This window comes from Pyrgilauda ruficollis, unplaced genomic scaffold (assembly GCF_017590135.1).
Source record: "Pyrgilauda ruficollis isolate IOZ18807 unplaced genomic scaffold, ASM1759013v1 scaffold24, whole genome shotgun sequence".
NCBI lineage: Eukaryota > Metazoa > Chordata > Aves > Passeriformes > Passeridae > Pyrgilauda > Pyrgilauda ruficollis.
The window spans coordinates 16,768,369-16,793,921 of record NW_024523648.1 but is presented as its reverse complement, the minus strand read 5'-3'; the positions used below and the strand labels follow the sequence as shown (position 1 = coordinate 16,793,921).

Below are 25,553 nucleotides of genomic sequence, written 5' to 3'. Positions count from 1 at the left end.
TGGACATCCTCAACATATTTCAGATATACAAGGCATACTTAGTCTAACTTCCCAGGCTTCTGCTTGGGACTACATACATGGAAAATACTTTAAGTCATTTAAAACACCTGTCTGTTCTAGAGAGTTATCACAATTGTAACAGTCTAGATCATTGTGTTTGAGTAATAGTGATAACTTCTGAGTTGTTTTTTGGGAAAGATGGATAGGGAAGCAGCATGTGATGTTAGTTTTTTTTGTGTTTGATGACACAATGACAAACAGGAATTCTGTGATATTGGAAACAAGAGCTTAGAGGAAACATTTCGCCCTTTGAATAAAAAGCCTGTGATAGCTACTTCATTCACACACTGATTTACTTTTAAGAAATATTTTTAAATTCCAGCTGGGAGTCTATTGCAATTAGTCATTTGAACAAAATCAGCATGGGCAAAATACATCTTAGGAAAGAGAAACAAAGAGAACAATAGGGTTTTAAGGAGTGTTTAACAAGCCTTGGAAGGTTGTGTCATGAGTTTGTCTCTGCAGAGAGTTACTGTGCGATTCCAAAACACTTTAAGAGAATGATGGAAGGGAAAAATATTACAGTACATAGAAAGCTTGTGAGCCTACTCAATCAGGCTTTGGTAAGCCTCCCAGTGCCAGCATATGAAAAGTGTGGTTTGCCACTATTTAATTATGATAAACTCCACAAGCTGTCATCCACTTAAGGAACCAGGTCAAATGACATTCAAAACTGTTTCAACATTCACATTCACTGTTTCAACTCTGATTCATTCTTGACTGATTTTGTTTTGATTGAAGAAAAAAAGACAAAAGACATTGGGATTTTGGGAGAAGAGCCTTAATGGAATATGAATTTTATTGCGAAGTTATTCTAGCAAAGCATAAAAACTTTAATAGCAGCGAGTCGCTTTGAAGAATATTAAAGTTTTTCACTAGCAACAAGCAAAGAGATAAAATGTGATATAGTTTCCAAAAATACTTGAAAATAATAAACACTTTGTCATCTTTGCATATGAACTTTCTTTCCCAAACTGTTAAACACAATTCACGAGTGATAGCAACTGCACTTTTTTTGCTAAACCTTTACTATTTTTTCTTTTTCCTTCGCTCTGCTTTCAGGGCTGCTTCCTGAGCTGCCAGTTCTTCTTCTTTTATGCGCTTGGCCTCCAGCAGCTGATTTCTGTATGCTTCCCGAATGCTGTAAACTCTGCCTCGTGCTTCATCCAAGGATGCCTAGCCAAAAACAAACAGCAATACTGCCCTGCTCAACACATCAGTCTTGGTTTCACCACAAGCAACTGCATCCTTCCTGTTCTATTTCACTTTGTGGCTCTCTAAGTACAAGGAGAGCATCTCTCCTTTTCTTTTTACATGGATGTTTATTGACTTCTCAAAGGAAACAGCTATATGTCAACCTTTTCACCATGAAGAAGAGAAAGTTCAGGAAAATTCTTTTTAAACTGCTGGCATAATAAGCTAGTTGTGTGAAAGAAGAATAGGGCAATAGAGTAGTTACCTATCTGGACCTAGTTCCTTTTCAGTTACTGGTTTGCTTTGCAGTCTTAAACAAGTCTATTAAAAACTAGGTGTTAGAAATGCTGGAATGGCTTAGGAGTTGTGGCCTTTTAAGAGGCTAAAGGAGCCTAAATCATAATGATCTTCAATGAGACTTGGGGCAAGTGGGATTTTGACACCTCTGAAAACTTTTCCCTTTCTATTTCCATCCTGAAAAATGGGGATACCTGGAAATCTGTATATAGTTCTTTGTGGTCTACAGATGGAAGGATTGCAAAAGAGCTTATCAGCACAGTGTGCATATCACAAACAAATTCATACTGTGAAACATTTTTAATGGAAATACTTTCTAGAAAGAGTCGAGGATCTACTCTTCTGAAAAATTTGCCCTTATAATATACAACATGTTAGGCATCCAAAATCACAGCAACATCTTAAAACCTCGACTGGAATCCTTATTAGGGTCAGCCACAGTTGGAGAACTGTGACTCCTTGCTGACCTGTAGTTGATTAATATAAATGAGACTGTATAGGAACTAGCTAAGGAGATGCTTTCAAGTAAGATTTCTGTAAATAGGTTGATTTGATGTAAAATTATTTTTACTGTCTCTTATCCAGTTTTAAGAGCTCAGAACTGAGCAGCTGATTGATCGTGGTTATTGTATCACCACTATAACAAACAATTTTTTTTCCTGTTGATGCTCAACAGTTAAGCCAGTTTGGTAAGATACTTGTGCCAATTTCATGTACAGTGCATTGGCTGAGTTAATCCTCACAATGAATCCTACACTAATGCTACCACCTTTATTATTTATAGACATGGTTTTTTTGAGGTTTAATAATATAAATTCTTCATTTGCTGGCATCATGCATACTCCAAGAAAACTGCATTCTCTAACTTTTCTGAGACACATTAAGAACAACTTATCCCCCTGTATAATTGTTTTTTTATTACTTTTCAAAAAGCTGTATACAAGTCTATAACCAAAAAAATAACCAGACTGGAGATGCTTTACTTAATAAGCGTCTGGTCATATATATCAGTTTTTGGTCAGTTTTCTTCTGACTTACAACCATCCTTTTATGGTGATATAATAACATTTTTTGCAGAGAGTGTATCAACAAAGTACCAAGAATATAATATTAAAGATATCATGCAATACTTTTTTTTTTTACTTTAGAACTTTTAGTTTTAACCTTTTCCCAAGTGAAATTTCAGGCTTGTTCATTGCTTCTAATCTCTAGTACTGAATACAAAAGCTTTGATAATGGTTGATCAGGATACTCAGACTAGTAGTGGACATCACAGCACCAGTTAACTGGAAAGTAATCTTGAAAACATACCTGCAGATTCTCATACATTTCAAGGATATTTTGCTTCAATAAAATTCTCTCATTTTCTTCTTTTTCTCTTTGTTCCGTAGCCAGCATGCAAAATTGCCTATAATGGTTGAATTTTTCTTCTTTACGCATCTGTTGCTGTTGAATGATAGACTCATTTCTCAGCACAGGTTCAGGCAATGTTTTTCTGAAAGAAATACAAAACAGATATTTGTCTCATATCAAATGCAGTTTTGGTCGTTGTCTATTTTGCTTAACATCTATATGCAGGTATTTGCTTATATTTGGCAACACCACCATCATATGGCTAATATGCTTAAGGAGTCACTTTTCCTCTGCTTCTATATAACACCAAAAAGAAAATACATTCCTGAGGCCAGGTCTTCTTATACTTGAGTGTCTATTTTAAATCTATTTGTAAAATCATGATCATCTTCGAGCATACGAGAAACTCCTACATGTGACACTTACTTTTAATTTGCAAGAAATATATTTTCAGAAGTTTTGATATTATAATTGAGACAAATGCAATTTATCTTGTAGGGGTTTTATTGCTTTTGGCATAATGGCAGGTAAGTGGATAATATACTTTTATATTTTGTCCTAAATGACTAGTGTAAAAGTCAAGGAGTTGAAGACAAATGAAATGCTTACAAAATTTAAGCTTGTGGATGGTATCTTGCCATATTTTTGCCTTACTGTTTTAATGCTATTCACTTCAATATAATACGAATTTCCTTCTCAATTTAAAATTTAATTTGAGCAGATTTTTCAGCATTTTTAAAGTCTTTTGAAGATCAATGAAATAGAAAAAAAGGCCACATTGAATATAAATGGACTTAAGGATGAAATGGGTTATAACTGCAGCACAGCAAACAAGGAGGTGCATTTAAATTAGCTCCATAAGTTCACGTCAGCACTTGTAATAAAGAACATAGTTCTTTTGAATAATAGATGTAATTAGTGCAATTATTTCAGCTATTAACTATTATTAACTGAACTGCATTTATTAAATATGTTATTTTAAACCAGCATAACATCCCGACAAATTTTTTATGACCCTGGGATTGGCTGAGTTGGAGTGTGGTGCTGATAACAACAAGCTTGTGGGATCAATCCCTGTACAGGCCATTCACTGAAGAGCAGGACTTGATGATCCTTGTGGGTCCCTTCCAACTCAGAATATTCTGGGATTTGGATGCTTCTTTCAAGAAGACTGAAATAAGCATATTTGCCCAAACACTCATTTTCTTCAAATGTTTATGTCAGATACTCATTACATGCAGTGCAGTGATTCAACACCTTTGACATTTCTTATGTTAGGGCAGTTTACCTTGTGTAAGGACTAAGGTCTATAAGCTCCCATTTTTTTTGCTGTGTTTTCAGTCTTGAATCAATAGCTGTTTCTGGTGATTGCTTTCCTGTGGTAAGAAAATATAAAACAAAATAGATTCAACTGGTTATGTGGTTATCCTAGGGAGCTCCACCTAAATTCTTACCAATTTTTCTTCCTTTGGCTCAGCAAAATACATTATTAAATGAGAATAGAGGCTGGAGAGGTATAATATTTCTGCCCTTTTATTTCCAACACTTAGGATAGAATCAAAAATGCTATAAAAAACCCACATATACTAGAAGGAAATTAATATGTTTATTTTAGCTAAAAGCCCTCTGCTCATGAAAGTTAGTAAATCTAAACAAGAACATTGACTTTGCAGTGCCTAAATGATATAAAAACAACTTCTGGGTATCATATTCTTCTGTGTAAAAAAATCAGTAAAAATCTGATTCTGCAGATTTCTGGCTGTAGTTTAAAAAAATTACATTCCCTCTGGGGAGAAGATTTAATTTAAGAAATACCTGTTTAAAGAAAAACCATAACATAATAAAACTGGTATTCTGAAATCTTAGACTTTTTTTTTTTTAACATAAAGTGGATAAAACTTGGTGTGTTTTATTGTAGCATTGTTGCAGTACAGTGACACATCTGATATTAAGCATGGCAATGGGCTGTGCTGCTTTGTCATTACTTCAATGCTTCTTCCTTCTTTCAATTTGTCTCGATGTGCTGAAAAAACCTGGAAATTTGATGAGATTTAATGATGACTGCACTAGTTTTATCAAAACTCTTTTATTACCTTACTTATAGCAATAACCAATTGAATTATGTTAAAAATATTACTGGACTTTTCTCTTGAGAAATAGAAAGAGGTTTCTGAGCATTAAAAGAATTACTTTTTATATATTTACTGCCTATACGTAGACAAATACACCAGCCTTCTCTTCTGGTCTCATGGGGTGACTTGGATCTTTGGAAGTGCCTTATTCACTGCCCATTAGAACAGTATTCTCCAGAACACAAAAATCCTCACTAAGATACTGCATATTACAGAAATGTTCAATCTCATCATTGCCAAATGCTGCACTCTGTGGAATAGAACCACAACAACTTCAAGTCATTGGGGTGTCACTCTTTACTTCCTAAGACATTACATTAGACTCTAAACGCTTAGTTTAGAACAAAGCTCTTGGTGGGCAACCATTAATTCTGAAGTCCTTTAGCCAGTAACTTTGAGGAAACAATTTTGTTTCAAGTAACCAATACTGTGTTAAAGGCATTAGGTGAGGATTCATTCTACTTTAATTTCTGAATCTGAATCTTTCCTGTGAAGATTACTTACTGGGATGGAAAAATACTAATCTATAGTTAAGTACTGGTCACAGGTTCTAGTTCCATGCACATGAATCGTGATCAGATATTGTCACAATCAGACTGGAAAGTATTCTTTCCTTTTTGTGATGGCCTCATCTCAGTGTAATCAGAAAAGAAAAAAAAAAACCAAAAAAAAACCAAACAGCTTGAAGTCTTGCACCCAGTTCAACTTTTCATCAGAGTACAAAAATTGGCAGGGAATACATATGAAGAATCCATCAAAGTAGTAATCACTAAATAAAATTAGACAGCAGTTATGGAAGCTTCCAGGAAACTGATGCTACTCAGTATGCACTTTTTGACACCTCACTTCCAGACCACTCTCCATGAACAGTTTCCATGAACATGCACTTTAGGTGTATTAGTCTCTTACTGACATGCTATTTTAGCTACTAAACACTTCTACATTTCTACACTAATGAACTCTAGTACTTGGAATTGAGAGAGAAGGTATTTTCCACTAAACTTCCAAAAATTTCAGATTAATTTAGGGTTAGAATTCTACTACAGAAGGGCTATCTGAAGTTTGCTTAAGGGTAACTTAGCAGCCTCCAAGAGCTGTGAGGCTGTATCTGTGTCTGGCAATAGAGCAATGAAACAATAAAAATAAAGAGGGGATAGAGAGCAAGCCTGCCATTGCACATTTGGACACGTTTATCAGGGCTGATCTATCCATCTATTACCAGTATTTAATGCAGAAGTCTTTCCTAAGGAGTGGAACATGGTAAACAGAAGACACAGAAAGTTGTTCTCTTACCTTCTTCTCCTGAACTAGGTGTTAAGTCGGCAGTCTCAGCCCCAGCTATGGGTTCCTCTGAGTCTCTCACAGCATACTTATTAATAAAACGCACACGTTCCTGAAAAGCCTACAGATCAAAAGATTTATAATCCAGATAACAAAACTTTTACTGCATATTTCAAATCTCAAAGAATTTTCAAAAATAGGATTCTGTAAGTCTTCAGTAAGACCTAACATCAGAGAGCAGCTTGCAAGTCTGCCTGGTGCTGGAATCAGAAGCGATACCAGGATCCTACTGAATCAGTCAATGAGACATTGCACACTTACACTAAAAATCACTATCCAATGAAATGTTGGGAAATCACTGATCTCTGGGCTGTTTAAAATAGTATTGGGATTAAAAATAAAATAAAAGCTGTATAGCTGAATGTATGGCTAATGCATCTCCTAGGAGCTCCTATAGCCTGATAATTTAGACTTCCTCTTGATGGGACCTTTGGGTGCAAACCCTTTCAGACTCAATTATCTTTGATGCCAAAACCAGACATCAGCACTTCTGTCTTTTCAGAAGGAGACTTTTACTTACTTGGCATTCTCTTAAGGGCTGTCAGAATGGACAGAGAAGCCCTTTGGCTTTTGGTCAGCTTGGAGTCAGGCACTCAATTTTCAGAGTCAGAGAGTCTGTGACCCATGGGATAGGCATATATTGGGCCAGGGTTGTCAAGAAGAAAGGAGAGGAGAAGCTACTTAATCCTGATAGCTTACCCCCAATTTAGACCTTGTTTTAGCATATTCTGTTGTTGCTGCAATTTTCTTAATGACAGCTGTTTTAAAAAAAGTCACAACCCTAAGCGGCTTCAAAAGTAGTTGCAATTCAGTTGATTTTCTGATTAAAAAAGATAACGGTGATAGAGCCAGATTCTGAAGCATCTTCACACATCAAAGTGATTAATTTCTAGCTAACCTTTAGGAGGCTGTACTTGCATTTTCAGACTCAGCACAACTAATAAAAGCTGCAGAGCAGCATTTCTGCTTAGTTCAGAATTTAATAGAATAGTGTCAGGAAAAGTTTTGAGCTTTGAACACACTGAAAAGAACTGAGAAAATCTGAGAATGTAACTGGGAAGACTCATGCCTGAGGTTCACTTCTGAAAGGTAATACTAAAATCCCCACATTTCTAAGTTGGGGATTCTGGCTGAACATTCCTTAATGGACAATGGTATTGGTGGTGATAGGGAATGACTGTCAAGTGAGTTTGAAGACTGCACTTTGTTATTTTATTTTTCTTTAGTAATGATGCTTCCAATTCTGAATCACTTTTTGCTTTGCTAGAAAGAACATGTATTATTTTTCCAACTCAAGCATATGTCACATCAAAAGCACCCAGACGCACCTGGCAACTAGATCAGTATTGCTTCTCCAAAACTGTGAATTCATACTGAGCATGTTACAGGCTCTTAGGAAACTGCAATGCAGACTGAATTTGGAATCCTGGCTGCAAGGGACAATGTGGGTACTGATATGACCAGGTGCCAGATCTTCAGGAGAAATAATTTTTGGCATGTTTATAGCAGTGTATATCTTGATAGAATCTGTTCATGCTAAATATTAAACTTGTCACAAGTAGCAGCTTTGCAAATGCGTAGAGGTAGTGGGCTTTCTAAGGAGAAACTTTTCTATGTCTTGTGAAGTATAATCTAAAGTCTCAGTGATCTACAGAAGTCTGATGTAGATCATGTGGAGTCCTACCCAGAATTCAGGCATATAATCACTTTTAATTCTTTAAACTGTAAAATTTCCTGTCTTCCAGAAGGGTGAAGAGAACAGCCCTAGGGAGGCAGGTTTCTGTTGTGGCAGCTGTTCTACCATTACAACAACTCCTGGAACTTATGAAGAAACATCACTGCAGAGAGAGCACTCTGGTGTTACCTTGACAGCTCTCCCTGGCTCCGCAGACTCCCATGCTTCTTTCATGGCTCTGATCTCATCTACTCGCCGGGTGTCCTTCTTCACCTCCAGAAAGTCTGCCTCTTTCTGCTCACTAACTATGCGTAAAATCCAGTAGGGTGTGTTTGAATCTCCTGGCTGAAAGTATCATAAACATAGTGTAGTCACTGGTACGATCTATTACCACTATTTTAGGGTGAAGTTATGTTTTGTATACTGTTAATTTTTCTGACTGATATACATTGCACATTGAGTGACTTTGATATGCATTATGACACAAACAGAGGCTGCCAAGGGAAAGAAAGATTACTTTGCAATGCCTGGAAGCTCTTTGAGGTGTTTTGTTTATATGTTTTCCCCCATCCCCATGCAGCATGCTCCACACTCCCAGTTCTTCTGAACAGTTTGTCTGAACAAGAGTATTTTGTGTGATTTTTCATAAAATTCTTTTCTCTCCTCTCCTCTCCTTCCACAAGGTTCTTCACTAGAAGCCTTGTTATATTCAAGTGGGGTTTTTGTATAGAAATAAACCTTGCTCTGTCTTATAAGGTTCTATTCCAATCACTTCCCAGTCTCCAAAACACCTTAACATATGGCTTCTCCAGAATCACAGGGTAAATAGGGTCTGAAGTCTAGTAGACTATTCTGATGCCTGACCAAGAAATGAGATATTGTGCTGCATATATTTCTGGAAAACATATCATCTGAAGAAGCTTTAAGCCTAAGACTTAGAACTAGGGTTAGGAGTTCAGCTCTTGTTTGAGACTAAAGATGGACATCTTCTCTTTCTGAGAGGGCTCCATCTCAAAATTTGTATCTGTTTTAGTGGTGGACTCCCAAGAACCATCATCCCAGCACCTCTAGTGTAAGGCACTGTTCCAGAACTCTGTATAATTAGATGTGCATATGAATCACAGGGAAGTCTGCTGTGCAGCAAGGTTAGTCAACTAAAAAAAATCAGTAGAGATTTCTTAATGAAAACCTCTATGGTTCTTTGCTTAAACTGCACACCATGAGGCAGCAAAATTCCCAGCAAAAGCAATGCCATTAAACAAGAAGCAGTCCGTTCCTTCATTGCTTTCCATTAATCCATTTGCAACCAGTAATGTCAATTATTCCTTTTAAGGCACAAAGGCTGGCAACAGCTTTTCAGACAGCCACAGAACACTCAGATGATCCACCCCAGGGGATAAGAACTTCCAAGTAAGTAAGTACACACCAATTTTTCTGCCACTGTATGTCTGCATGCTAATAACAATTGTGATATATGAGACAGGAACTGACTACAGTGGAAAGACCTATTTTGTCTCTCTCGAAAGCCATGGAAGCCTCTACAATGAGAGATTAATGGGACACAAATATGGTGAATTCTTGGAATTTAGTAAGTCTTCAGCAGATACAGAAACTACACCAACAAAAGGAACAACCAGTTTTTCATTTATACATAAACAAAGAAATGAGCAAATTGTGTCTCTAAATCCAGGCTGCACATCTTTTATGTTCAACATTTTTAATTCAACCTTTCTCAAGCGTTAAGCTAAAAAGATGGCAAAGCCGGGTATAGAGAAATACAAGGGACATCAGAAGTCCTAGCAGTACTGATCTGCAGACATGAGAATGTCTCTATATTCAGTGCAAGGATGGCACATTCAATAAATTGAGGGTTTGGCTTTGTTCTCACCTGAGATTCAAGTGATGCACTTTCTTTCCTCAACTTCTCATTTTCTATCTTCTCAAATGCATTATCTTTTGATGTTCTGGTTGATTTAGGAATACTTGCAGTCTTTTTTACTTGGAAAGAAGTGAGAATTAGGGGAAAGCTGTGCTCCTCATATTTTCTCCTGTGTGTTACTCAGATATAGTTATAATGCATTACGATTTAGAGAATATAATATAGTTAATATATAATATACTTCCCCATATAAAACCCAGGGTGGAATAACAGCACAAAACAGCCATACAAAGAGACAAAGGAAAGCCAGTTAATTAGTTGACACTTTCAAGTACTACGAAGAAAGACTATGAGGTCCAAACAACTTTTAAAAACATACTTACAAGGTGAACACGTGTCAGCCTTATCTGTCCTAAATACAACTTTACCCAGGGCTTAACTGAGAGTTTTTCATGGTGCCTGCCAGCAGTCACTGCATTACCGCTTTGTCTATGGGTCAGTATAAAGACTGCAATGCACAGAATCACAGCCTGACTCTCACTTCACTTCTGTAGTCTCATACAATCTCTGTCAGTGTTTGTTATGCACCAGGAAAGAAGGTAAAGTCAATGTTCTCATTATCTCCCATCCTAAGACTATCTAGAACAGAGAATGTAAATACACCCCATAAAATGCAAGGAAGTTAAAGCAAAGAAACATGTTTGATACTCAATGCATATTTAAGAAATGCAAAATTGTCATCATCAGAACTATCTGGGAACATTATAAATTAATTGTATTATCAGTACATATGTATATTATATGTTTGAATTAATGATACTGAGAATTGACATTTGCAACAGTTATTTTGCAATGTCTTAGCTGGTGAGAGCTGTAAACAAGACTTCTTGAATGTCATATTGTTTTAAAATGAATTAATAAATAAAGCATGTAATAGCATATAACTTTTTTAGCATAAAGGATGTGTCAGTTGAAACAACCAGGGATGAATCCAAAACACTATGAGAAAGATTAAAAACCTGAGTCTGAAATCTCCATTTCCTTCCACCTTCCTACTGCCTGAAACATTGAGAGAAGTGCTGAAAACCTAGATTTAGCCAATATGCTAAAACAGGGGACTTCTCTCAGAAAAGAAAAAAAAAATAAAATTATATGAGTGACTGTTTCACAGTCTGATGATAATAATAAGATATCTTTCACTTAATGCTTTTAAGGTAGATGTCTTTCTTAGTTCTTTTCCACTTTCTTTCCACTGAGGACAAATCATTGTACTGCACAATGAATGAGCTTTGGATGAGAGCTGCATTGTCATATGGATATATAAAGTGGCTATATGGATACATAAAGTTGTAAATATTAAATATATAGAAACATATTTGTAACTCAAATATATAATATACAAATATATATTATATAAGTGTATTACATCATACATCGTACATGTGTTTGTCTAGAAATGGTATTATTCTTTTCTCCTCATGATACTTAAAAAATGTCCAGTGACATTTTACACCAAAGTGTAAAGCTTAAATTGGTTCAGTGCTACTAAGGCATATATTAATGAATAAAAGTAAAAAATTAAAGTGATCTTCACAAATATTGAATATACTAAAACTCCACAGGAAATGCAAATATAAAACATGTGATTTAATTATGTGATGACATAATTAAAAGTTATAAAATTATTATATACATGACTCTCCCTTTAATTTCACATTATCATTACATACTAGCACCATAAATCAGGCTGGTGTACATACATTATTCAAGGTATTATTAAATTTTAGAGAGCAATTATTTATTGCTTACACAAACACTCAAAAACATTCAGTGTAGTTAGCTAAATGATCCCAGACAAAGACTTTCTATGTCATGGGATAGTACAAGCTTTGTCTGGTTTCTAGAAATATTTTGTGGCTCTCAATTATAACATTTTGATGCTCTGAACTTACAGCATACCCTGATAAGTTAGTAAAGAACAAGCAAGCATGAGAAATGACAGGGGCTAGAATGAGGTAACCTACTTTAACTCCAGCATATGAAGGCTTAGGGCAGGATTAAGTTGAGATCTCCAAGCTCTCCCATGTACTGCACTGTCCAGGTTCCCCCAGCCCTTCCCACTTCCTCAGCAGAGCAAGCAGTATCCCAGTTTGGGGATCAACCTCCAGAAATGCCTGGAGGGGGCAATGACTGCATTTTAGCACGCTGCCCACTCTGATTCAAAGGGAGATGTGAGCAGCAGCTTGGGGCTTTTCTAAGGGCAAAGCCAGGCAAATGCTTTGTGGGATATGATAAGAAAGGCAGGCAGATGATACAGAAAGTAAAAGGCCATTCCAGCTCACAGCTTATGCATCAATCATCACAAACTCTCAGTGGCAGTTTTTTATATCTGTGTGGCACCAAGAAAAGCTTGGGCATCACACAGGCTGACAGTGATGACACACAGCTGACAGCAACTTTAAAATTAGCTTGTCTACTGCTTTTCAATTATTTATACAAAAATTCATTTAGTCTAATGCCAAATGGGACCAAAGTGATTGTCCAATCTGATGATCAAAGTGATCATCCAATCTGATGATAACTTGTCTATGACAAGTTAAAAAATTGCACCAAATGATTCCTAGCTGAAACTCAGCTTCAGATTGAGAAACATCAGTTCTAATTTTTAGATAGACAGCTACTCCTGGTTTATGAAATTTAAATTACAGAGAATCTATCTTATTCATAGGTATAACACAGAGGAGTCTTTTGTAGCTTTCTTTGAGAAGATATCATGCTACTGCTGCCTGAAATAGGCTCTGAGCATTTAGTGGGGTTACCCAGTAGCTGGTAGTAATGACTGTTAGTTTCCCCATCGGGGACTTTCAGATTTCATTAAGAAAAGATTGAGAAGTTCAGCTGTCGCTTTTCCTGTCTTAGACTGGACCCTCAGAAGGATTCTTGACAGGTGGCAATGTCAAAAGTCTTTCTAAAGTTGGGCTCATCCAGACACTAAAGTTGCAGAAAAAATACACTCGGATAGAAGCAAACCAATAATGGTTGCAGTAGTAGTGTGGGGTTAGGGTGTGGCTTTGAGATCTACAGAACCATCATGTATCCTCTGTGAACTATTTGTTCACTGAACACCAGGCCTGTGATTAATCACTACTGACAAGCAAGCTGGGAAAGAGAAAGAGAGAGAGAGAGAGATCTGAACATCCTGTTAAAAATCCAATGGAATCCTCTCCTTGGCATGAGCCAGCAAGTTCTCCTGTGGGAAAATAAAACCCGTGGGAGAAACTTTGACCGCTCTGGAGGATAAAAAGGAATATTCCAAAGCATATTGCCTGTCCTGCCTTTTCAAACCTACCTCTACAACCTGGGCTGGGCACTCCATCTTCTCCTCCTTTCCCAGTTGCATAGACAGCCCTTATCAACAGCTCACACTCCTAAGTTAATTTAAGGCAATATGTAAAATACGTGCTGCAGTTAGCACTCAGCACACAGTGATGATTCAGCTTGGGGTTGTGACAGTTGCACAATAAAACTGATATTCTTACCACAAGAAAAATAAAACCAAAGAACCCAGAAACATAATAGCTGAAATCCTAAATACAAAATGAACCTTAAAATGATTTTGTTCACACAGTCAAGCAACTGAAAATGGTACTAGAAGTTGCAAGATTGCTTGCGTATTGTTCCCCTTTTACACAAGAATCTTGAGCTTACATTTTTAAAAGTCTTTTTCCATTGAAGGCTTGCTCTGTAATAGTTCTCAGAAGAAAGAGGCAAAGAAAAGAAAACCCCAAAAAGGGAGGAAGAAAGAGAATGAAGAAGAAGAAGAATGAACACAGTACAAATAACGCACATGGAACTTCCTCATTTCTGTGTACTTAGGTTTTCCTGCCTAATGCCTTTTTAATGTTTTGTTTGTGCAGTGATCTCTTTAATGAATCATTTAATGGGATTTTATATGTAATAAATATAAGTATTATTCACAAAGGAACTTTCACTAACACAGTTCTTTTTACAAGTACAAACATCAAGAAATACAAAATTATCATAGCATCTGTATACCAGAGAATTTACTTTCTTCAAAAATGTTCTAAATAAGCATTTATAATATTGGTGAATATCAAGAGTATAATAGCATGGGTCTTAATTTAAAGGGAGACTAGTTTAAAAGATTTGAGTAGATCTTAATGCAAAGTCGAAATATGCTTTTGCCATGATAAATTAGCTTTAATACAAAATTAACTCTAGATGGCAGTGTTGGCTTGCATGAAAAATGGAAACGTTTTGCATAAATTTTTCACCTGGCTCACTGAAGCATTCTTAAAAATCACGTGGTGAAACAATACCTTTATGGTTACATACCAACATTATTCTTAGATGAATTTTGTGTCTGACAACTTGCGTCAGCAATTTTAAATGGTAAAGGTCAGATTTCAAACTGATTTAAGACTAGCTCACAATCAAAAAAAGGAATAAATGTTTGGGCTTTCCCCCAGAATATTTAACTATAGTAAGCACTTCAGATAAATATTGCTGTTAAGAGGGGTACAAAAAAGAAACACTAAGTATTAAGTGAGTATTGATGCTTCAACTTTTTTATATAAGTTGTGTTTAAACTCTCTTGGTGGCCTAGGCAATCTGTTGGTATCCTTGTATAAACAGAAACACTCAGTTAATAAAAAATGTGAAATGGATTTGGTTACTTTGAAAGGCAGCATTTATGAGAGGGCACAAAAATTACACCATTTAAAAATTATTAAATTTACACCACTTTAAAATAATCCCAAGGATAAAGGTGCTTGTTGTCACTGACTGTAGTTTGTTTGACTGCAAATGAGCATCAATTAGCATGGAGCAGGGGAGCTATGAACTGGAATACTGCTGCCTTGATTTCAACATGAGAACATGCATGACATTGCCAAGGTTCAGTGATACGAGCTGAGAACTAGTGAAGAAATTTAAGAGATAATAGATCTGCAGTTTTACAGAGCATGGTGAAGCTGTATAAAAGGATATTGTCAAGTGCAAGCTGTCACTATGTAGCCAACTCAGAAGGGTAAGAGGATGTAACAGAATGCCTGTTGTGAGAAGGAGTCTAACAGGGGAAACTAAGAGAATGAATGGAATCATCTAGGGAGAAAAGATGATATTGTGAAGAACACAACCAAACACAAGCAGGTGAAACCACTAAAAGAGCTGTGTACAAGCCTGTAAGCCCACATGACATAGCTCCTCAAATGCTACTAAAACTGACTACAGAATACAGTAAACCAAGAAGATACATATTTTTAAAGTTGTATAATAATAACTGAAGAAATAATGAAAAAAATCTCAAATACTGTATACGTCCCAAACCCAAGAAATTAAATGATATCCATCAGCAATTACTACTGCTGAATCTAAGTTCAGTCCAGAGTACTACAAATTACTGAAAAAAGACCTGACCAGACATTTAAAAAGAAACATGTAAATAGAATAAAAAGTGAGACATACCACTAGCAAATAAAAACCAAACCATCCTAAATATTTTTTTTTTTAGTATTAGCAAGTGTATATATATGGGGAACCAAATAATTTTTTCTTATTACTTCTTTTAAAAATTGAGTTATAGAACTTTGATATTAATGATACAGAAAATCTACTGAATTCCTGGGTTCTGCAGGAACCTAGGGGTGAGAACACAGGAGAATCAGCTGCATGTGTGTGTGATGTTCTGCACCAGCAGCTGGGGTAGGGCTGCAGCCTCAGAGCTTGTAGGGGATGCAGAGGCAAGCTGCGGGGCACATTAGGTGTCTAAGTGCAGCTGGTGGAAGGACCTACCTTTTTAAAAATACACAGTCTATCTAGGGGACTTCCATTCTTTCCAGCCCAAGAGGGAAAAGCAGGATAAGGCAGCTGGTGTTGTTTGTGCTCGCTCTGTCTGAGATCTCTGTAGCTGGTAGTGTGTGTGGTTATATGTACATACACACACATATACATCGAGTGTATCTGTATCTATGTGCACTTGCTTGGTGGGATTACACCTTCAGCCTCACAAACAGTTGGATCTGGGAATGTGCAGTGGCAGAGCCTTGTCTCTCTCAGGCTCTTGGGTCCAGAGTGATAAACTTTAACATAATAAAGATCTACATAATTTTGTGTCAACCTTGCTGATAAAAGAAGAAGAAAATATGAGATATTTATCTAATTTACAGAATACTCACTAGGATTCTAAGTGCTTTTAAAATGTCTTGGGATTGGTTTTTACTGTCCCTTAAGAAGAAATGCTACAATAATCTGTAAAAAACCCAAAACCTTCTGTAATTTCTCTGTCCCCTTTGTGGCTTAGACATACAGACTTTACTTGGGAACTTTCCTAGTCTTTTGCTAAATTCTTCTCCTAATAGTACAGGAAGAATACATTTCCCAAACCAGGCCTTTCCCCCCATCCAGTTCAGTGCATTTTCTTAAATTATCAGCAGGCATGCTTCTGTTCCAGATCTCTACTTAAATCTGAGCCATAAGAAGGTGTCTTGCAGTGAAGTCTCTGATTTTCTTATATTCTGTGAATTGAAGATGTAGATTCATGCAACAAACTTCATTTCTAAGAACTACAGAAGAAAGTTTTCTTGCCTAGTTATTTCTCTCAAACAATGAAACAATGAAAAAATGTTGCTTGGAGTAATATGTATTTTTTTAAAATCAGTAACATGATACATTTGACTAAATACGTACTTAGGTTAACCTACCTTTGATTTCATCTTTCTGCATTTCTTTCAGTTCCTGAACAAGCAAAGACTCACTCTCAGTGAGTGGCCAACTATCATGCAACACCAGTGCCTCTATTGAATACTGGTGAGACTGTGAAAGAAAATGCAACATGATGAAGTCATAACAATTGCAGCAAGCATTCAAGTCCTGCAGGTTAGTACAGTTCCAGCTATTGAATTCAGCAAATAAAACACATAATTAATTTACAAGCTTGCAAACAACAGCATTCACAAGAAGCTTAAAAAATTAATGTTAATTCCACAGATCTTATTTTAATTCCTGTGAAGTTAAACAATTACTCATGTGTTTACCAAGTAAAACTAAACTGGGCTACACAATAAGGAGCTACATTCCTGTAAGATTTCCATGTAACTTCCCTATGTGTGCCATGTACTAAAACAAAGACTTTTGTCTTTGATTGTAAGACTTACTATGGGGCTTTGAACCCTTGTAGTAGCACTCAATAATGCCTTAATTTGAGATAGAGGTGACAGGGTCCATGGCTCTTTTAAACTTTGTCTAAACTGAATTGGAAATTATTATATTTAGAAACTGTTTTCAAAAATTCTAATGCCAGTTCTGAGTCAAAGGAACCACTTTGGAGTTTATTTCTCAATAATTTTTGGTTTCTTTCTATATTTTGTTGCAATTAAACTCAACTATCAAGAAAAAATCACAGCAGAAAAACATGAGGAGATGTAAAACAAGAACTTTTTTCAGAAAGTGTACTCAATTTCTCTAAAATACACAATACTAAATGGCATCAAGAAAAACCCATGGTTTGACATTAGCCTCTTGGCTTGAGTAGCAGATATTATGTGTCTGTTACTAAAGCTTGCAGCTGACTGGAAATAGGTGTTTCTCTGTGCAAACTATTACAGATGGCCTTCTATAATATAATCTTTCAAAGAAAGCTCATATTGAAGCATCAAAACTTCAATATAATTTCTGGCAATTTTTGATGTTTATGTGAAAGTTATGCTATATTTGTATTGGATTTGCCAAATGAAGAACACTTAAAGATAGAGTAAATCACCTTGATATGAAACCTCCTACTTATTTAGTCATTCATACATGTACATTATTCTTTTTTCATCACTTCATTCAAAAGCTACCAAAAATCTGAATGTTGATTCTTGTTTTTACCCCAGGATAGAAGATCTCCACACGTATCAAAAGAATTAGCAATAACCGTTCACTGTTTATTTGTTTTTTTGGTTTTTTTTCTTCCCAAATCCCAGTGATTAAAAAACTCTTACTTGTTGTGGGCTTCCAACATTATTTTCAAAGTTTTCTGAGACTGAGGATTCATCTGTTAATATCACTGAGCATTCCTGTACAAGGTCTGTCTTGGAAGAAATTTTGCTATCCTTTGACGAATTACGACTTCCTTTCTTTATTCGTCCAGTTTCCAATCCCTTCACTGTACTTCTTTGACTAATCTGTAAGTTTTTTACTAGAAGATGACAAAAAAAGGTGCCCCCAAAAAGTAAAAAAAAAAAATCAGAAATAATTAGTATAGTCCATTTTCTCATACTGGATTATACTCCCAAGCTTCCAATTAAAACTATACTTATTCCAAATACTACCCTGATTTAATTTTGCATGCAAATCACAAATATCTTCAAAGCAAATAATGAGAAATTTAAGACTGTGTGTATATGACTGTTGTGACTGTTTATAAAGCATATAACTTTTCCCCTCAAAGCCCATGCTTCTTTCCTGCATTAACCATCACAACACCATGCTACACGATACAAAATATAGAGAGCCTTGTGCTCCCTATCATGAGGTCCCTTGGTGGCTAATTTAATAAATTGTATAAAACTGGATGAAGGGAAGAGGTACATTGGCCACAGTTCTGGCACTGCATACCCTTACAGAAGTCTCTTAGATTTTTGTGCCAACCTGAAACAAAGATCATTGCTAACTTGAGCTAAAAAAAGAGCCAGTCTTGAAAAGAGATATAAAACTGTTTGTGATCTATCCTTTATCAATGTATATAATTGTCACCTAAAGAAGATGTTATGTGGAAAAACTGTGAAAACCAGAATGTTCTAAAGAAGGCCGGGCACTGAAATATTAACCCAGAAAACATAAATTTGTTTTCATTTCTGATGCCATTGAGATGGGGTCTTTTGCCTGCATGTCTGCAGAGAAATTCAAAAAGAATTCTAAAAGTGAACATCTCATAGAAAATTGAATAAGGACAAAGAATAACACCTCTGGGGAAGCAGGTTCACCTGTGTCACACTAACCATTACCTGTGCTACACTGGAGTATCAGCTGAGAAAGAGATATCATTCTGACTTCACTGACTTCACTCCTCTCAGGGTCCTTAGCATAAAAAAAAGGATGATACTGCATCATTGCAACACTTCAAAAGAAAAATGCACACTTTCATGTATGTTAATAAAACATCCAGGGAAATTTGCAGGAGGTGGCAGGACTATTAGACTCCAGATTGAACAAAATTTAAGCTGGTGTGTCAAAGAAAAAATGCCCAATTACAGGTTAAGTATGCCCCTAGAAACTCATATAGAGCCAGGAAATATTGTGTCTTATGAAAGCCAAATGTCATGGATTCCTTCCTGTTGTGTCTTTCCTCTGCATAAGCCAGTGCTTCCTTGTTCCTAAGGAAAGCAGTAGAAGTCAGGAAATCAAAATCAGATCTTGTAGAGATGATCTCTTAAAGAGATCTCAAACTCTTAATCAAGTTCTGAGTTGCTCTTCTGCATTGCATTCAGAATCTTTAGGACCAGAGCCATCCCTCCTGCTGTTCCTGTGGCAAAGACGCCTGTGAGAGAAATGTGAAGGAAGACAATACTTGGTTTCTCCTAAACCACTTTTTAGGGTGCTGCAACTCCATGGCTGTTATTTTGCAAAAGGTATGCCTAGCAAGCCTGCAACTGTGGAATAGTTTCTTACTCAGCTACTGCTGAGCTTTCTAGATATCAGTTCCATGGTGTGAAGGTGAGAGTAGATGTAATTCACAGTGGTTAGATTATTAGGTCTTTCACCAGAAGGAACCAAAATCATGAGGCTTTCACTCAGAAGAGCATTTGGATGAATAAGAAACAATATCCACAGACCCAAATCTTGAATATTCTATGTCTGCAAGAAAACCTGTTTCAAAGAAACCTGTATTCCAGATGGAAGAATAACTACATAAAGACATTTTCTAATTGCCTCTAGTTTACCATTTGCAATATTTGCATAAAGGTTTCAAGTCAGGAATGATCTTCAGCGCCTGTCTGAGCACTCTAAGCAAGGGCCAGTGGATGTAACTTACAAAAGGGTCGCTTGAAAGCAGTGAGGCCACTTAGATGTTCTCCCTTGGAGTCAACAGAGAGGTGAGCTCCACTCCAGGATGTGTTGTGTTGGGGCTTTAGGAGATGTGCGCTGCCCCCTGCAGGAGCTTACCTCTACCGAGCAAGATAGGTAGAGTTCAAGGGAGGCTACAACTGCTTCTCGTGAATGCATCACTATTCTCCTCTTCTCTCTCTCCTCAACCTGAACAGCTTGAGTATTGAACAATTCTATAAAGATTTTCCCAGAGGAAGATCCTGCCATGAAGATAATTCCTCTCAGAATGGTGGAATCCCCCGTAAGAGTCAATCAGATGCCTTTGCAGGAAAGATCACTTGCCAAAGCTCCCCAAAATACACAAACAGCCGCTAAATCTCGCAATGGTCACCAGGAGGTGCTGTAACACCAATTTTTTCCTTACTACATACAAAAATATGTCTATGTCACTCTTGAATTTCCTCGGTTCTGGCTAGAAGAAACTTCTACCTACCTCGCTTCCAGATTCAAACAAATATCTGAAAGATATTTTTATACTTTTTAACAGGGTTGCATCAGACTGTTACTGTGGAAAATAAAAGGATTGTGAGCATTCACTTGCCCATCTGTCCTTAGGCAACTCCTGTGCTTGTATCAACAAAACAAATTGTGGTTGCAATGTGTGTGTCAATATATAAGTCCTTTATTGTCAAGCAAATGTTCAAGGTCCAAGTCATCGGCTACATCTCAGAAGAGGTAAATGCATTCAAAAATCAGTTGGTTTAATGTAGTTTTTGAGCTGTAAAAGACATTAATAGAACAGCTGTGACTGGAGATGAATTAACAGGCTGTGGGTGGGCAGGGAGATAATGTTTTATTGGTGATGGTTGCGCAATAATGTCATTTAAGAGAAATTCTGGCAACACAGTGATCAATTCTATGAGAGGCAGAACATATGTGGTAGTGAATAAGTGTCAAATTTAGGGATTGTATGTGGCTTAACTAACAAGATTGGTGCCAGTGGTATAGCAGTGTTTTCTGATTATTCTTATTCTGAGATGTTTTCTGATTATTCTTATTCTGAGAAAACACACTTTTTTAGAGAATAAAGAAATACTGACAGAAGGAATCTTGTTGTATTGAGTGTCAGTTGTACGAATCTTCACCTGAACTTGGAATCAGTATTTCTGAGTGTTTCTATATTGTTATTGTACAGGCCATAAAACCACTTTTGACAATACCAAAGAAATATGATTTTACAATGCCATAGATTGAACCCTTACTGAACATAGAGACCCTCAGCAGATTGGGTAATACAGTACGCTCATATTGGTTATACTGAGTACGTTTCACAATATTTTGATTTAATTTGGATGCTATGAAAGTTTCTATACAAAGTATCTTTTTGTGATATACAGGATGTATATTAATAAGAAAAGAACTTCAGTGTTAAGGCCAGTTGGTCTAGTATTGTAAAAATATAAGTTATAGTAAAAAACCCCAACAGTGAGAGCTTCACAATCATTCATTCCAAATGGCAATTTTCTATATACTCACACACACTTAATGAGCATCAGAATATTCATTTCAACTTCAAATATAACCTAAAATCATAACACAATTGTATGGCTACCACTGCTAAATAGGCCCTGATTCACAAACCTTCCCATATTCAATCAGGTTAACGTAACAGATATTTCACCAAATAATTCCAAGTGGATTAAAATAATTATAAATTAGCAGAAATTATTTGTATCATTGCACATTAGAGCTAGAATGTTTGTGTCTGATTTCTGAGGATATTTTGCAAAGTTCTCACATATGTTTCCTGGTAGACTGGCAAAAGCAATGCACCACTTCTAATTATTTTGCCCCATTCTCTCACTTTCAGCATTTGGTGGAATCCATTTCTCTTCTCTGTCACTTGATTGTGGCTTTTAACTTATTTCAGTCTTCAAACTAACCGCTTTGCAAGGAGACAGTCTCCTGAAACAAAGTTTCTCCTTCACTTTACTGAGGGTAACTTGGCAACTTCCTGCCACTACCGTGATGCTGATCCTAAGCTGAGCTATTTTATTCTTTCCTCTTTCTATTTCCCTCAGTCTACCATTAAGTTTACCAGTCCACTTCCACATTCCAAAAAACATTAACCAAAAATAGCTACTGATTATCCTGGTAACTCAAGAGAGAATCATGACAGATTCTCTATGACTTCCTTTAAAAACCTAATGTTTTTGTCTGATGAATAACATTTTAAGTGCATGGTCTCCATAGGACTAAATTTTTTTTTTACATTTCTGGTAATAACAAGGTGCAGTTGAGACAGAAATCAGGATGTTTCATAAATATTATGAAATTAATTATTTTTCCCATAAAGCATTGGAATTTCATACTGCACATCATGCTAAAGGATCATATTTGAAAACTCCACAGTTCAAAACAGTGGAGGTGAGCAGAAGAAATATAATGCTATTTTGGGCTTTAGCAAAGCAATAATCCAGTATTTGAACAATTTGTCTTTGCCTCAGGTTCTCAATATGCTCAACTAGGCAAACTCAGATTTATAGAAGATTTATTGTTTAGAAGTCTTCATAGAAGGACTGAAGACGTTCATATCTTACATATCTTATGTATAGTAGTATCACTGAAAAGTACAGTAGCAGACTTGGCTTATAAACATCTGCTTTGTTTAAGAAAACTTGTAATTCTTATGAAGAATTAATTTTAAAATTGAAACAAAACTATAATGAATAATTCAAAATAGCACACAAATGAAATGGAAACCATTTGATTTAGAAGTGAGGTGTAGCGAAAACAGGAAAACAGATGTAGATTATCAAAGAAGATGGCATGGCAGTAGCCTCTAAAATCTATTATGTATAAGAAGTATAATGGAGGCAGGCAGATGGTACTTAATTTTTGTTTAAAATTACCTGAGCACTACAGGGTCCATTGTTGAAGTATGTCTAAGAATTATGTACCTCATTCAATTGTACTTATTGGTTTTGAACAGCAAAATTAAAGTTAATGAAAAGGGCAGGGAAAAATAGTATTTTCCATGATTATCTACAGTTACTCTAAGAATGTATATCCTGCAGTGAATAAAATTATTAAATATGGCATACAATACTTACACTGGGAGCTCAGAAGTGATTGATTACTCCAGAAATTAAAAACTGGGATGACTGCATTGCCCTTTCCAATGACACTCGTGATTTCCTTCTCATTATCTAGGACTTGTAGTTTAATGAGCACATCTGAATTAGAGGTCTGTACCTGCAACGTAGCAGTATGTGGTGCTGTGACCTTTACAAAATACCTAAAGAGGAAGAAAAAATTACAGCAATATAACCAACTATACCTGAAAATTCTTTTTAGGAAAGTAGCTAAATGTTGTGCTGAACTGGAAGCAAACACTTAAAATTGAGTTACAAATCAACTGTTTTCCTGGAATCTGATGGGCTAAGCTTCCTGTAGTGAAGTTTAATGCAGTGTATCAACAAGCAAAGCAAGTGCTGCTGCTGCAAAATGGGGTGGTCTAGCTATTTTTTTTTTCCATTGCCCTATCAAATGTCCAAATAGACCTTTGAATGCCTACTGTACTTTTATTTGTTGAATATCATTAGCCAGATTAGGGAACTGTATCATTATAAAAGTACCTGAGGAAAAAAAAATATTATTTGCTTTCAAAAGGGTAGGGATATCTCCTTTGATGGCAGTAGCTACTTTGGTCAGCTTAAAAGACCATGGCATTATAAACCTGTTGAATTAGAGTCTGAGGAAAAAAATTCAAATAATTGTTATGTTGTTCAAATAGTTGTGTTGTAACCCATTGCTTTATGTATTATAGGTTTTTTTGTCCATACATTCAAATTGTTATGACTAATCTCACCAAACAAGCAAAGAAACAAAAACACACAAAGAATCCATCACCTGACTTCAGCACATTTGAAACTAAAAATATATGATTCTTTTTTAAGCTTGGTAACATCAGAAGGGTGAAAGAATTAAAATTATCAAGACAGAGAGTGCTTACAAAATTTTAGTGTATTTGTTTGGTTTTTTTTCATTACATGCTTTCTTCAGTTATACTGAAACTGTTTCCTTCTCTTAAAGAGACCTCTATACCAAGAATAATCTGTTGGTTTGAAATATTGAGAAAGCTTCCAGGAATCAGGGTAAAATGTTTTACAATTAACCTTCAAAACATACACATTTAATCAACTATAAGCACAGGGTCTGTTGTAGTGCAATGTGTAGTTCTTTGTGTAAAAACTTAAGTATAGCAATTTAGGAATGGTCAGTTCTGAACTCAGAATGGATTTTAAGGAACTTTAATTAATTAAAAAAAGATTAATAAAAACTAAATCACATGTTTGTTAAATATGTTCTCCTAAATGAATCAGCATGCAAAAATAAAACAAATATAAATTTTTCTACCAATACTGCAAGATGGAAATTGGTCTGATATACTGGGAAAAGAGTGTTTCAATACATGTTTATTTCCTAAAAGTACTATGAAATTTCAGTAATTGGCACATGGATAAGACAGAGGTTACAGAAATGCAAAACTGAATTTTGATTTTAAAGTTATAACAGTTCACACCTGTTCTTCATTAAGTAGTGGCACTATTTCACAAATAACATTTTCACTAATCAAATGTTAATTAAATAGCCCATAACATTCAGATATTTACATCAATACTCTCCCCTTCTAAGAAAGAGGAAGGAACACACTTTTCTGGTAGGGATGACGATACATAACCGAGAATTTATTCATTCTTCTCTCAATATTTACCTAAACAGTAGGAACTCTTTGTTGGGTATGTAGTACTCCTTAAATTGTAGAGTAGAATAGGTATTATCTACAGCCTCACGAGAGAGAAATGGCAGGGCACTCTGGGAGCTGATGAAGCGCAGCTTCCATTTGCCACCTGGCACAGGCTGGTCACCAGTGTGTGCTTCAGCCACAAAAGTGTATCCTTTCTGAAAGGGGAAAAAAGTCAGTTTTACGTGGCAATAACACTACTCAAAAGGCACTCTGTGACTACATGCAACATACTTTTTGTCCATTATACTTATTAATATCATAAGATGTCCTTATCAGCAAGAAACTTATAACTCCAGTCTATTCTAACCTATGGAGCATCTCCTATTTTAGCAATTTATATTTGGCAAAAAGTAACATGGCAAGTTAAATCCAATTTCATCTAACTGGAAAGCTGGCAGGTGTTTTTAGGGGCAGATACAACCAAAGTCCTGAAGTCACTTTCTAACCAAATTATTTGATGATTTAAAATGCTCCTTCATGCTCAGGGAGTGTGAAAGTAGGGGTGGATGAGTTTGCTGCATGGAAATTTAGAGATCAGACTACTCCAGTCTTCAAATCTGAGTCTTTCAGACTCAGATTACTTCAGTCTTCAAATTAACATCTACCCTAATTTAATAATGCCGCTGCAGATATAGCATATCTGAAATGACAAGATATTTATAATATTTTTATTAATATATTAAGAAAAATATTTCTAGTATTAGAAAATTTAAAAAATAATAAAAATGCAATACATAATAAGGTTGATGCAGATTTAGGTGC

General features: G+C 35.9%; 1 protein-coding gene across 1 annotated transcript in view; it reads right to left on the bottom strand.

Annotated features, from left to right (window-relative positions):
- Nucleotides 1-1,089: 1,089 nt before the first annotated feature.
- The window catches only part of ADGB (androglobin), an 86,802-nt gene continuing 62,338 nt past the window's right edge, over nt 1,090-25,553 (bottom strand). Inside the window, exons 24-33 of the mRNA XM_041470053.1 lie at nt 24,759-24,946; nt 23,095-23,279; nt 17,935-18,131; nt 16,654-16,765; nt 9,941-10,050; nt 8,242-8,397; nt 6,330-6,438; nt 4,193-4,280; nt 2,863-3,046; nt 1,090-1,236 (exon numbers count right to left, since the gene is read on the bottom strand). Of these exons, the coding sequence (XP_041325987.1) occupies nt 1,090-1,236; nt 2,863-3,046; nt 4,193-4,280; nt 6,330-6,438; nt 8,242-8,397; nt 9,941-10,050; nt 16,654-16,765; nt 17,935-18,131; nt 23,095-23,279; nt 24,759-24,946 (1,476 nt within the window). The remainder of the gene's footprint in view (nt 1,237-2,862; nt 3,047-4,192; nt 4,281-6,329; nt 6,439-8,241; nt 8,398-9,940; nt 10,051-16,653; nt 16,766-17,934; nt 18,132-23,094; nt 23,280-24,758; nt 24,947-25,553) is intronic.